Source organism: Tribolium castaneum, chromosome 1, assembly GCF_031307605.1.
Source record: "Tribolium castaneum strain GA2 chromosome 1, icTriCast1.1, whole genome shotgun sequence".
Classification (NCBI taxonomy): domain Eukaryota; kingdom Metazoa; phylum Arthropoda; class Insecta; order Coleoptera; family Tenebrionidae; genus Tribolium; species Tribolium castaneum.
The window spans coordinates 7,535,685-7,551,218 of NC_087394.1; the positions used below are offsets into that span (position 1 = coordinate 7,535,685).

Here is a 15,534-nt window from a genome sequence, read left to right on the forward strand (position 1 = left end):
TTCACTTAAATAATTTATTACATGTAATTACACCAAAAGCAAATACATTTCCTTTGACTCAACTCTTGTTTTTTTAATCGATTTTAAATGAACTGGTTTGCAGTTTACGACGTAACGTGTTAATGCGAACGGAAACTTCCTTTCCTGCTTGCCACGTGTATTGCTGCCGGCCTACCTTTCCTCCGGTGGCTTTCGCAGGATCGGTAGACTGGTTGCAGGAGTCCGGGCGCAAGCGCCCTTCGCGTAAAAATGTCAGCAAATCTCGCAGGAACATGAAGCTTGGTTATGTTGTAACATATTACAGCATCGTTTAATTGCCGGCTATCATGTGTAATTTTCTATCGGCATTATCAGCATCGTTATCAACCTTGGACTGTAACCCGGAGCGGCGGTAGCGAGTCGCCAGAGTGCAGTAATGTCGCGCTGTGGGGCGAACTATTTTAGTACGAATTGATTGCGGTGGTCCGCTGGCCGAACGCCTCTTATTTATGCTGTAAGTCCGCTTCTGGTGCGGTCTCCGTTTTTTATGGTATAGTGTCGAGTGGTCTTCGCACCACTCAAAAAAGCCGCCAAAATTCCGCGCTCAATCTACAATTTCAGTGACAGTGACAGTGAGATGAGCTACAAGGACCGCAGTTCACCCAATTTACTCGAAAGCGGTCTCAAATCCCTCCTAGGACACCCCGAACACAACTACCCCCTCATCAACGGTGAGTGCGCCCTCCCGGATTTTTCCGGCGGGGTTCCGCTCCGGCGGCCGCTTTTCATTCAGGAATTTCCTCCAGGTCTCGTGTTTCCGGCATTATTTTCATTAAGGACTAATATTTATAGTCACATGTTTCTCACTAGGTTGCGCATGCGCACACCTCCAACATTTAAACTATTGCTCAAATGAAATGTTAATAATAAGTGTTTGGAGTCGGTAGATTGACTTGTTAAAATAAATAGCACTAACGAGTTTGTTCTTTCGTGTTTGAACTATTTTAAAACCGAGCACATGAACACGTTATTTTTACTGTTCTTGACGTCCGAATTATATCAGCGGCCTTGTCTCTGTTCCGAAATTTCGCATTAATTGCACTTTATTTTATTGCATTTTTGCTCATCCACACACGCATTTCGCGTTTTTTCAATTATTTAGTTCCTGTACGGTTTTATTAATGCAAATTCGATGTAACTTGCTTGCTTACACGTAATTGTGTGTGTTCGCATAAATTTGGAAAAATGACCAAGGCAATTTTTTTCGAGTCACATTTAGATCGAAATTTTCCCCTGAACTTTAAAATAATTGGCACACAAGTGTACCTTAAATAATTTATTTCTGTAATACATTACAACAATAACAAAAGCAGCTGGGCTAGGAGTAGTTTTTTTAGTACAAGTTATTACAACGTGTTGGGCAATTTGCAATTACACATGAGTCGTGTGAATAAGATTAAAGTGTTAATTAAAGAAATTAAGGTTTTGTTTAATTTCTCACTTACACAATAAAGTTCTGTCAACATATTTGCTGCGACTGATTAACATATGGAAATGAGCATTTCCACTTATTGCTTTCATGTTCTGTTTACTAAACAATGTAGGTATGAAAAAAGTGGCATCATTCAACCAACGTACAGAGTAGTTCTGGCACAAACATTTTTATTTGATTTTTGGTATCGAAACACATTTCCATTTGTGTTTACTAAGCTTCAAGATAAACTACGCTTAATGCAAAAGTACATAAAGTTGGGAAAATTTTACTTCTTCAGAATTTAAAATTGTAATTTTTCCAAGGTGGGTTTTATTAACTGATGAATCAGTGGTATGTGTTCGTTTTTTTTGTTTAAATTAGGAGTGTTTACCATAAGAAGAGTGAAAGACAAAATGATGTATATTGTGTGAAATTTTGTTGTGTTTTTGACGAAAAATAAATTTATGGTTTAGACAAAAATGTTTAGGTCAATTGTCGCTTTCCATTAATTAAAGAACCGACGACCGTTCGTAGTTAGGGCCTCAATGATTTTTTTCCGAAAATGTCTGACAAAAATTTTTTTTTCTATTTTTTTCTGTATAGGTTTTTTTTATTTTTGCAGAAACGAAAGCTTATTAAAGAGTTTTTCGACTTTTAAAAACCAATGAATCGACAGACACTATATAGGGATTTATTTTTTTTGGTACACAATTTTTTTTTCGAGTGACATCCCGTGTAGCGATTTTTTTGATTTTTGCAGAAAAGAAAGCTTATCAATAGGTCCTTCGGCTGTGAGAAAATAATGAACTAGTTATTTGCTAGTTAGGGTTTTAATTATTGTTTTTTGTTTTCTCAAAATATCTTTACACACCAAAATAATTTCTTCCAGTTTTGTCTAGTTTAGTGATTTTCCTGATTTTTGCATTTATTAAAAGAACCTTCTATAAAATACAACGAACTGACAGTTACTAGTTAAACCCTTAACGATTTTTTTGCATTTCTTCAAATTATTTTCAAAATACATATTTTTTTTTCAAATGTCTCGGTTAGTATTTTTACAGAAATCAAAGGTTTTTAAAAGAGCTTTTTACTATAAAAGAACAGTGAACTAACAGTCACTAGTTAGGGCCCCCACATTTTTATTCTTTTTTCAAAATATCTTCAAAATAGACACGTGTTGTTTTCATATGTCGTCCCATTAAGGGATTTTCTTGACTTTTGCAGAAAATAAAAAAATAAATTAGAAAAACTTTTGACTTAAGCGAAAACAATGAACCAACAGTCACTAGTTAGGGTCTTAACTCTCAACTATTTTTTTCTTTTTTCAAAATATCTTTACTACACAAAAATATTTTTTCCTTTATCTCGTTAAGTAATTTTTTTAATTTTTGCAAAAACAAAGTTTTAAAGGACCTTCTACTATAAAAAACACCGAACCAACAGTTACTAGTTGAAGCCTTAATGATTTTTTTTATTTTTCCAAATTGTCTTTTTCAAAATTATAAACCTTTTTTTAAATGCTCCGGTTAGTATATTTTTACAGAAATTAAAGGATATTAAAAGAGCTTCTCTCTATAAAAGAACAATGAACCCATAGTCACTAGTTAGGGCCTCACTATATTTTTTGTTTTCTCAAAATATCTTTAAAACAGAAACGTTTCTTTTTTTCAAAAAACGTTTCGTTTTCTTGATTTTTGTAGAGAACAAAAAAGTTTATTAGAAGAGCTTTTGACTATAAAAAAAAGATAAACCAACAGTCACTAGTTAAGGTATTACCTATTTTTTTTGTTTTTTAAAAATATCTTTTTGAGAAAACAAAGTTAGGGAAAGTTTTAAGGAACTTTCGACTATACAATACACCGAAGCAACAGTTACTAGTTAATGCCTTAACGAATCTTTTATTTTCTCAAATTATCTTCACAATATAAACCTTTTTTTTCAAATTCTCCGTTTAGTACATTGTTGCAGAAATCAAAAGATATTAAAAGAGATTTTCTCTATAAAAGAACAATAAACCCACAGTCACTATTAAGGCCTCAATATATTTTTTTGTTTTTTTATAATATCTTTAAAATAGAAACGTTTCTTTTTTTCTAAAAACGTTAACTTAGAGATTTTCCTGATTTTTATAGACAACAAAAACAAAAAGTCGCTAGTTAGGGTCTTAACTATTTTTTTTTTGTTTTTTAAAAATATCTTTTTGAGAAAACAAAGTTAGGGAAACTAGTTAGGGTCCCAATATATTTTTTTGTTTTCTCAAAATATCTTTAAAATAGAAACTATTTTTTCACATGTCGTTTCGTTTAGACATTTTCTAGATTTTTGTAGAAAACAAAAATGCTTATTAGAAGAGCTTTTGTCTATAAAAAAAACAATGAACCGAAAGTCTCTAGTTAGGGCTTTAAATTTTTTTTTGATTTTTCAAATTAGCTTTACAATAACTATACGAACTTTTTTTCTCGAGTGAAATCCTGTGTAGCTATTTTCTTGATTTTTGCAGAAAAGAAAGCTTATTAAAAGGTCATTCGGCTGTGAAAAAATAATTAGGGTCTTAACTATTTTTTTCTCGAAATATCTTTAAAATAGAAACTTTTTTTTAAATGTTTCGTTTAGAGCTTTTCCTGATTTTTTTAGTAAACAAAAAAGTTTAATAGAAGAGCTTTTGACTATGAAAAAACAATAAACCACTAGTTAGGGCCCTAATTTTTTAATTTTTTAAAATATTTTTACAATACCTATACAAACTTTTTTCTGGAGTGCATCGCTACACGGATTTTTTTGATTTTTTCAAAAAACAAGGCTTATCAAAAAGACTAGTTGAATTTTCTTGTTTGTTCTCTTAAAATATTTTTATAAAACAGTTTTTCAAAAGTAAATAGTTTAAGCAAAAAACTCTTGGTTTCATGCGGTATTTGGTTACATACCCTCAATATCTTGAACTAGAAAATAAAATATGTAACAATTTATCTACACTTTTGGATTTTTTTTATCAAAATATGTATACTTGAAAGCACGTGTCCCTCGAACGTACTCGTGTTAAAAAAGCAACGATTTCGATAACTCAGAGATTAGCATTTTCTCGAAAGTAAATAAATCAAATAAAAATCACAGCAGTAAAAGTGTCTCACTTTGCTTACAGCCGATTAAATCCGGTAGCCAAATTTCAAATAAAAGTTTTGTCTCTCAAACATTTTTGCCTCAATATTCTTGAAAAAAAAAATTTTTGTGGTAATTTGTAGAATTATGTTTATACTAATTTAAATAATGAACGTGGAAAATAAATTGTAATTTAAAATTCAAATAGTTAAAGTATTGCTGTATCATTGATTCTTGACTATAAATTGCTCAATTAACAACTCCTTTGCTACTACAAATCTATGTTTGTGTGAATAATTGCGGATTAATAAGTGGAAAAGTGTAACTTCCGTCCCAAGACCGTTTCAAATAGAGATGTTAAAGTGATCGCTCCATCACGTCAAAAATACAGTGAACATTATGTCAAAGATAAGCTCACAAGTGTTTGTTAGTCGTTTAACACATAGCGTAAAAGTAAATAGGTAAACTTGAAATACGTCATCCATCCTCGACAACAATGTTTAATGTGCCATTAGGAAAATGTAATTATATGGAATTAACATTCAGATTGAAACTACTACCAACGAAAATTTCTCTTTTGTAATTTTTCAGTGTTTTATTCGCTGGCTGCTTAAGCTATTCTATTTTTATGTTTATTGAGATAATTAATGAAGCCTTGACAATTTCCATCATTAAAGACTTCACGCGCTCGTCTCAAATGTTAGTCACGCAGTTTTTGCACAAATTTTTATCAAGGGGACTCCATCGTGTCAAACTTTGATAAATTGGGAACTTTGAACACACGATGTGTAAAATTCCTCTTACTACATTCCCTTATCAACCTTATCGGTTGGTTTGTCTGCGAAAAGTATCTTCATTTTCTCGTTGATAACCGACTTTATTTAATAAAATTAGTTGCCAAAATAATTGTGCACGAGCTGGGGAAAAAAATTGATAAAAATAACGTTGCTTAATTATTTTGAAACCGCTCAAGATAACGATTAATCAAGATGATAAGGTCGATAAAATTTCACCGTCTTTTTTGTCAGTAATACAAGGCTTTAATTTAGTTTGTTGTTTGATGGAAGATTTTCCCAAATTGTGTCTATTTTCTATTTATATGCGCACTTAAATCGATTTTCCTTCTCCAACAAATGTTATAATTTTGCGTCGATAACCTCAGATCATGCGAATCTAAAGTACACGATATTTTGTTTACTTAATTTCGCCAATTGACCAATAGTCTTCCAAAAAAACACGACAAGTTTGATAATAAGATAAACACAAGTAACAGACATTTCTGGACGCCCACACGTATATTTTAAAATGTGTGTTTTCTGTAGTTTTCGCAGTCAGCTGACTATTATTAGGACAGTACGGACTACCATCACGTGAAAATTCCTGACATAGTGCCAAGAAAATTACCGATAATGCATGGTTATAACGTATTTACTGCACTCAATGAACCCATGACTTTTAGTGTGCGCAAAAATTGATTAAAATTAAATTAAATGATTTAAAGTGAGCACAAGAATAACTCTCATCTTTTCGAGTTGTGTCGTTAGTTTGACACGAATTGGGAATTATTTGCGATACAAATAATAAAACGGTTAAAAATAGATTGTTGTGTTTGGTGGAATCTAAAAATTAACTCGCGATTAGTTCGGGACAGAAATATCTGTTGTAGTAAAGATTTGATTTGATTTTTTAAATAAATGTGTGCGGAAACGTGCCACCGTAATGTTACTTCAATGTCGTTTTGTAAAAATATAAACATATTCGGACGAATTAAAGTCAGTCACAAATTGTTGATAAATTGTCAAAAACACAAGCGTGGCTATTGTTGTTTATTGTAAGCGAATGTCGAGAGATCAGCGTTTTTGGGTCAAATTAATAATTGAATTCGAACTCCACGTTTTGTGAGATAATGCAGATAAGAACGTGCTCATGTTTGATAATAGATTTTGATCGACAAGTTGAGGTAAAAAGCTTAATTGGCCGTGTATTGTCTGTACCAAATAAAGTTGAATAATTTATTTGCTTTGTCACCTACGTATTGTAAATTGGTTGGTTATCAATGAGTTAGTGTCAATGTCACTATCTTAAATTACAATACAAGTTTTGCCTACGGTTGCTACAATTGTATTTTATTATCGTCATAAACGAACGTGGAGAAATTTTCCCTAATAAATAGAATAGGACAATATATCATGTCTTGTATGTTGCTTGGAAGCATGTGACACAATTATTAAACGGGCGAGTTAAAATTAAAGAATCCCAATGAATTAATAAAAAATTGCAACGATAAATATTGTAATAATTATTATCAATTTATCACGTCAAGATTTTACAGTGACTCACTTACAACTTAATAAAACTTAAAATTGTAAAGTATGTAAGTTCAATTGATACAATTAATGTGATTTGAGTGCAACACTAACACCTGAAAAATTACGTGATGACGGATTTAATCTGTAAATCTGTACATACTTAGTTATTATTATTGTGGAAGGCATACTATTAATATCTGAGTAATATAAAAATCATGTAAATATCATCCTAAAAAATATCTTAAAAACAAACAACATTTTATAGTGTTTGTCGTAACATAAAAAATAATAAATTGTCGTAAATAAAAAATAAATTTTGTTTAAATTCTTGTAATCGTTTGCTGATTTTTTGACAGATGTAATACCTGTAAGATTAAATGATTAATAGAAAATCTAACTCATTCTTTGCTCAAAGAAATCTTTTTGGTAAAATTTTTTAGAATTATTGCAAAAAGGTAGATATTATTATGTAGGAACTTTGTCTTTCAAACTAATAAAGGTTTTGGCTTCCACCAAAAAAATATATTAAGTGGACCAAAAGAATGGAACAATATTCATACTTTTTAGCGGAACATTTATGAAAAAAGTTATTGTACATGTTTATTTTTAGTGTAGTTGTTTTCCACTACAAGTAAGTGTTTTGGGTTTACTACGGTCTGAAGGATGGTTTTTTTATTTTTTAAAAAGTAGAACATATGGGAAGAGGGAATTAACTAAAAAATCGACTGTTTTAACAACAAAAAATCATGAATTTTATTTTAGAGTTTCTTTTCTTTTTTTTAAAGTTTTTATTTAACTTGCTTTGTTTTTGGTCTGTCTGATTCATTCCGGGACCACAAAACAACCAAAAAATTTAAACAATTATTTCACCTTTTACACAACACTAATACTTACTATGATTTACATCTAACAATTAATATTATTAATATAAATAAAATTATGTGGATTGTCTTATTTATTCACCACTCTGTACATAGGTTTATACAAGGTGAATCTAAAAGTATATTTTTAGAATTAAACGTTTACTTTAAAATACTATTCCTTTTAATAATTATTAGTTTGTTAATTAATTAATTAGTATTACGTCGTTGCAAAAAACTTACAAATTTTTTATGTCAATACATAAGAAAAATATTGCTAGCCTCAAAAAATAAATTAATTAAATTAAAATATATATATTTTTAGCTGCAGTTTGTAAAAAAAAAACGAATTAAAATATCATGTAATCATTATAAGAAATTATTTAAAAAAACTGTAAAAAATCATAGGTACAGAGAGTAAAACTAAAGCATTTAATAGCAAATGCTAATTTTTGTGTAAAAAAATATGAATTTTATTTTAGAATTCTTCGTTTCTTTTTAAAAGTTTTTATTTAACTTGCTTTGTTTTTTGTCTGTCTGTTTCATATTTTCCGAAAACACTAAACAGTAAAAAAATTGAAACAATATTTCTTGGAAAACCATCGTTTATGACTTATTATGACTTACGTGTATCAATTAATATTAATAATATAAATAAAATTGTTTGGATTATATCTTCTTAATAACTTATATCTTCTTAATAATAAATTGAAAATTATCATAATACAGAGTTAAGAGTTTACTTTTGGCTACTTTTTTTATTCTATTTCTTATAATAATTATTAGTTAGTGAATTAATTAATTAGTATTAGGTTGTTGCAAAAAAATCGTACTAATTTCTTATGTAAACACGTAAGAAAAATGTCGCTACTCTTGCAAAATAAATAATTTAAATAAAAACATCTATTTTCAGCACCGGTTTTTAGAAAGCGATTTAAATATCATATAAATCGACCCTTAATAATTATTATAAAAAATTATAGAAAAATTCTGTAAAAATTATAGGTCTAGAGAATAAAATTAAAGCATTTAATAGCAAATGCTGATGTTTGTGTGAAAAAAAATATGAATTTTATTTTAGAATTTTTTCTTTTTTTTAAATTTTTATTTAACTTGCTTTGTTTTTTGTCTGTCTGTTTCGTTTTTTCCGAAAACACTAAACAGTCAAAAAATTGAAAGAATATTTCTTGGAAAATTTATGACTTATTATGACTTACGTGTATCAATTAATATTAATAATATAAATAAAATGTTTGGATTATATCTTCTTAAAAATCCTGTACACAGGTTTATACTTGGTGAATCTAAAAGTATATTTTTATTGCATTTCAAAAATTGATAATTATCATAATACAGAATTAAGAGTTTGCTTTTGGCTACTTTTTTTATTCTATTTCTTATATATTATAATTAATAATTATTAGTTAGTGAATTAATTAATTAGTATTAGGTTGTTGCAAAAAAAACGTACTAATTTCTTATGTAAACACGTAAGAAAAATGTCGCTAGTCTCGCAAAATAAATAATTTAAATAAAAACATCTATTTTCAGCACCGGTTTTTAGAAAGCGATTTAAATATCATATAAATCGACCCTTAATAATTATTATAAGGAATTATAGAAAAATTTTGTAAAGATCACAGGTATAGAGAGTAAAACTAAAGCATTTAATAGCAAATGCTGATTTCTTTGTGAAAAAAAATGAATTTTATGAATTTTCTTTTTAAAAGTTTATATTTAACTTGCTTTGTTTTTTGTCTGCCTGTTTCATATTTCAATATTTCTTGGAAAACTATCTTCTTTTACACAGCTTTAACAATCATTATGACTTACGTGTATCATTTAATATTATTAATATAAATAAAATTGTTTGGACTATGTCTTATTATTATTAATAACCCTGTACATGGGTTTATACAAGGTGAATCTAAAAGTATATTTTTATTGCATTTCAAAAACCGAGTCAAAAATTGATAATTATAATAACACAGAATTCAGTGTTTGCTTTTAAATACTTTTAAAAGTACTTACGTACTAATTTCTTACGTCAATTAAGAAAAATGTCGCTAGCTCAAAAAATAAATCATTTAAATAGAAATATCTATTTTCGGCGCCGGTTTATAGAAATCATATTAAAATATCATAGAAACCGACCCTTAATAATTCTTATAACGTATTGCAGCAAAATTGTATAAAAAACGTATGCATAGAGAATAAAAATAAAGCATTTAATTTGCAAACGCTGATTTCTGTGATTAGTTTTTGGCACACAGTAAAAATACTTTTAGCCGACTCACCTTGTGTATAAATTCTACGATTCTACAATCAATGTTACAAATATTTTTTTGTGCAGATGGATCTTAAATTTTGACATTGTTAATAAATTGTTGTAAAACAGAAAATATGTTATTATTTTTTTTTGCCTTCTTACTAGTAAATTTTGATAATTGTTTCTTTTGTAATTTTTAACATAAAAATACTTTTCGCAAATATCTGTAACGACAACTTGAATTTGACTACACATTAGGCTAGACTCTAATTAAGTTTTTCTTGGCAGTGTGTTTGGGGATCATTTTTTCGTTCAGAATTACTTCTCTCTTACACTAGTCCATTAACAATTTTAAAATAATTCAGCACAGTTAAAAATCAGTTCATTCACCTTCCAAATGATATTTTCGGACCTTTTTTTAGCAAACAAATGTACAAACGATACTATTCAACTCTAAACCAACTACTGATAAGTAGTGATAGGCACAACTATAATGGCCACCTCGTTTTGCACCAACAACACCTAAAAAAAAACTTTAATAAAATGCATAATTTTTAGAAAAAAAAATCGCTCTTAATCCATTTACTATTATTTTGCTTTGCAAAATTTTCGCACAGAGGTTTCACACACGCCTCGCATGACAGATACGTAGGTAAATAATACCGTTTTTCTTCCGCATAATGATTACAAAATGCAAGTTGCATTAGTGGATGCACTGCGCTTGTCATTTACTGAACCACCTTCTGCTATCCTGGTAGGTTGGATGCAGTTATTGTGGTGACGTCATAAAATGCAACTGCATCGTCGTGGAGTGTCGGAAACGCCTCCGAGCTGAAAATAACATCACCTGCAGCTGGTGCGGCATTCCTTTGATCAGTTGGTGACTTGGTGCAGCTTGGAGGGGTTCAGACGAAATTTAGGCGATGCATTTTTCGGAAAAATCTCAAAAATTTGTATTTTTTTTCTTTCGCCAAGATAAATTATTACTGATAAAAATCATAGTTCTGTCCGCAAATATTTTTCCCAAATTTTGTAGCTACTTCCAGGCTGAACTGGAAACTAGTGGAAACACCCACTTATGCGTTTACAGAAAGAATACAAATGACTCAATTATTCATAACGTTTTACAACAACCGTTCAAAAAAATAAAATAATATGAGTCACTTTAATATAACAATGCCAATGAAATTTATTTTGGCAAATGTTTGGTTGGTTATTTTAAGACAAAACTACAGTGGAGTCCGGTTATAACGAACTTAGAAAATGCATCAAAATCAGTTCGTTTGTGTTTTTTAGCAGTTATTTTTACTTTGCATACAGGCTGTCTCAACAATTATTTCTGCTGCATATTTCTAAAATAGTGCGGTGCATATACAGGCTGTCCCAATATTAAAAAACTCTAAAGTTACGTTTTTTCAAATGGAACACTCTAGATTTTATTGCATTTTTGGACGTAGCTTTTAATACTGATTATTTTAATATAATCTTCTATTGGTCGATTCTGCTTAGTTTTTGAAATAATTCGAATTTTTTGACAAAATTTAGTATTATTAATGTATATTATTTAATTTATTATACAAAGACGAAGAACCGTACAAATGTAGGACTTTCACCACTCTAAAGGGAAAAGTTCAAACTTAAATCTGCCCCAAATGTTTAGCGCATTGCAATTAGAAACATGGAAAAATTAAGAAGTTTGTTAAAAGTTAAATAACTTGAAAAAGTTAAATGAAACACCCTATTTTTTGTTTTTGCTTCTAAAAGATTTTAAAATTGTCTAGCTAAAAATATAAAGTTTCAAATGCTTAAAGTTAATAACTGAAAAGATATTCTACTTTAAAAGTTAATTTCAGCAACAATGCACTCTATTTATGAGCATTGTTGTTACCATAGTAATCATACCATAACTACAGCCACTCCACCATAGACCATTTGTTGAAGTTTATATGGGAATTTAAAAATTTGCCATAAATACAGTCGGTTCACTTTCATAAAAACCATTGTGGTGCAAATAGCGTACTCTTGGCATTATCTTTTATATGAGTTGTCATGGTAACAGGTTAATCATTTCCACCACAATGGTTTTTTAGATTTTAGTTAATCTGCTGTAATAAATAACGAATAATGGCCTAAGGGTAACATTAGAGTTATTATTAGTTGAAAATTTTACTTTTCGACTACTGTTAATATATTTTTTTATGTTTGAACTTAAATATGTTTTGAGTAATCAGCAAAAGACATTTAACTGTTAATGTTTTTAGACAGACAATTTAAAGGTCTTTTAGATACAAGAATAAAACTTTGGGTGTTCCAATTAAAATTTTGAAGCTGTTCAGCTTGCTATAAACCTCTTTTTTTATATTCTTGGTTGCAGTAAGTAAAAAAAAATATATATTTTTTTATGTTTTAACTTTCTTCCTTAAAGTGGTGAAAGTTTCTCACTTTTAATGTAATAATTTTTTCAAAAGAGCGTGTTTTTGTCAAAAAAATCAAATTATTTCAAAAACGAAGCAAAATTGACTAATAAGAATTTAGTTAAAAAACATCAGTGTTAAAAGCTACATCCGAAAATGCAAAAAATATAGGTTGTTTTATTTAAAAATTCATGATTAAGTTTGTGTTGTAGCTAATTTCGGAAACACCTGTATAATAATAAAAAATAATTTTCAATTCAAAAATGTTAAATCAATCTGGTTTCTGAGCTTAGTTCTTCGAAATCTATTACATTGAATTAAAATTAGCAAAAACAGCAACAGAAAAACAAATCTTCCCATAAAAAATTATACCAATGTTAAAATTTTACACCGACTTTTTTTTGACAATGTTACTACTGAATTTGATTTGTTCAAATGTTACCACCTATTGTTTTATTATTATTATTTACAAACTTTCAAAAAAAGTACTCAAAAGACGCAAACCTAGTTGATATTGTCTTTTTTAACGAGTTTTTAAACACCCTTTACATCTCAAAAACTAGTAAAAGTTTATATACAGTATAAGTTGATTTATTTTTACTTTCTTTGAGTTCTACCATCATAAAATATTTGCACAAATATAAAATTGACAGTGTAATTATGTTTAACGTTTTTGTTGGTTAAAATGTTTTAAAAGACCTCAATTTATTCCTCAAAATTCGGTGAAAAGTTCGTTATAAACGGAAAATTGCGTCACATTTTAAGATTGATTGTACAATTTGGTCTTTCATATTTTTAAATTAGATGCCAATTACCGAAATTTATGTGTTTTAAAGTCTGATTTTTTCGTAGACCAAGCTAGAGATAACCATCACATGATGGAATTATTTGAAACATTTTTTGTATTGTGATTTTCCGTTTGTCTGCCGATTTTGTTTGAAATAAAATTGCTGCTTTAAACGTTGTTTACAAATTCCAACAATAATTTATTAAGGGAGAATCATATGGATTTACGACTAGACACACGCATTGACTATTTCTAGAAAATATTGATTAGGAAGGAACTTTCGTCAGGGTTGTGGTTTTGTAATTTGCTAATTAATTAAAAGGATTCGATGATGATGCCATGACCTAAAGCACCAGACAATTAGCCACGTTTTTATCAGTCGAAAACATGCAGACGATCAACGAAGGAAAATTTTACTACAGTTATAATACCATACGACAAAATAAACACAATAAAACTTGACACGTGTTGGAGATCCTTCTTCGTTTCCGTGTTTTAATATCAAATTTGGAAAATAAAAAAATATGAAGGAGAAAATTGACACAGTTTCGAGAATTTACTTAAGCTTACACCTAATCTGTAATCACTGACTACATTATCTCCTATCAACTTACGTTCATTACCTTAGTAATACTCGCTTACGAGTTGTTCTTATCTGAATAGCATCATTTGGATTATCAAAAAATTAAACAGCATTAAAGTTCGTCTCTGACTAATGATAAAAAGTCTACTTCTACTTTAATAAAGGTCAAGCTGTTTGTCAGTGCAACTTTTGGCTTAATTTTATCACACCTACAAAGTAGTACAAAGTTATTTGTACTGCTATTGATTTAATTCCTTCCAGACCGCTCATTTTAATTTTCTTTTTAGTAAATATTCGATAATAATGCGTTCTTAGGGCATTTTTTTTTCAATAAATAAAAAGAAAACGAGGTTTATTATTTATTGACTGATTCTTTCAAATTTAAACTAACCATTCACTTTAAATAATGAATTAATTCAAAAATTCAAAATGATTGGTTGCTCTCTTAATAATGATGGCCGACCTTAAGCGGACCAATCATCTCCAAAAAAATAATTTTTCAATGAATCAAAAAGTCCAAAGTGATTGGTTTTCTCTGTAATTTTAATGGCCGCCCTCAAACGGCCCAATCAAATGCTCGCAAATTTTACTACAATCCTTACGTGCCTTACGATTCATAAAAGGATGTGTCTGTCTTTGTTGCCTGTCACATCTTCAGTTTATTTTCATTGAATATTATCCTTGGACAATAACAAACACCAAAATTGGGATAATGAGGGGAAATAATTAAGGAATAGTGAATTGAAACTCCTTTATTTTAGTCAAAAAATTTCAACTGCGAATTCCCCGAATGGCCAATGTTGAAACTCACTGCGCATGCGCGCGCGCTTTTCGGTTTGACAGTTGACTTTTCTAGAAAATCAACAAAAAATGATAAAAAGTCGGTGGAAAGTGTCCCAAGATAGTTAAAAGTGCGAACAAAGTGTTATTTTAAGAACGGGGACGTTTTTTTGCAATAAAAGTGTTTGTGCCCACATTGGCGGCGTGCTGATTGAAACTTTGTGAGTAAGCATTTCAAAATTTAAAGTATGTTCCTAACATTAAAAAAACGCATGTAATTTAACAACTTTAGAGCAAAACACGGGCAAAAGTATTGTTTGGTTTCGATTTTTTGAGTTTCACTGCGATCATCATGCTTCTAATGAATTCTGATTTCCTCAAAGTTTCCCCTAATGTTGTAAATAATTTCCTGAAGATTTGCTCTGATTTCTTCAATTTCAATTTGGCGTTTCGCTGCTTTTTGGTGTAAGTTTAGAAAATACTTCAAATTGAAGTAGTATACAGGGTGATTTAATGATGGGTTAATTCTAATTTTTTGAAATTATGCAACCAGTAATACCGATTCCAACAGACCAGATCGGTAATCGATAACAATTTTCAAAATTAATCCACGTTTACATTGTTCTGAGTATTGCCAAGTTTATCTTAACAGTTTTACTAAAATTTCATTAATGACTATTATTACTCAAAAAATAAAAATTAAACCTTGAAGTACTCAAGTGGTAAGTGCAATTACTTAAAAGCTGTGCAGTTTTTTATTGTTCATTTCCCAGCGTAAATTTCGGAAATTTAAATTTAAATAAAATTGTTCAAATAACGAACCGAATTGAAGGGGGAAGTGGACGAGGAAATAAAACTGCTGTACATAATAATTATGTATTGTTTTTTTGTGACTGCTTTAATATCCAATTTTGGGGTCCTTTGGAGACCTTGGAAATAAAAGTGGTAACATTATCAAATCAACCGCTCATTTTATTTTTTTA

At 29.4% G+C, this 15,534-nt stretch overlaps 1 protein-coding gene across 1 annotated transcript in view; it reads left to right on the forward strand.

Annotated features, from left to right (window-relative positions):
- The first annotated feature begins 242 nt into the window (after positions 1-242).
- Positions 243-15,534, forward strand: part of Pdp1 (PAR-domain protein 1) — a 93,001-nt gene continuing 77,709 nt past the window's right edge. Inside the window, exons 1-2 of the mRNA XM_064356782.1 lie at positions 243-493; positions 601-710. Coding sequence (XP_064212852.1) covers positions 489-493; positions 601-710 — 115 coding nt within the window. The 5' untranslated portion in view covers positions 243-488. The remainder of the gene's footprint in view (positions 494-600; positions 711-15,534) is intronic.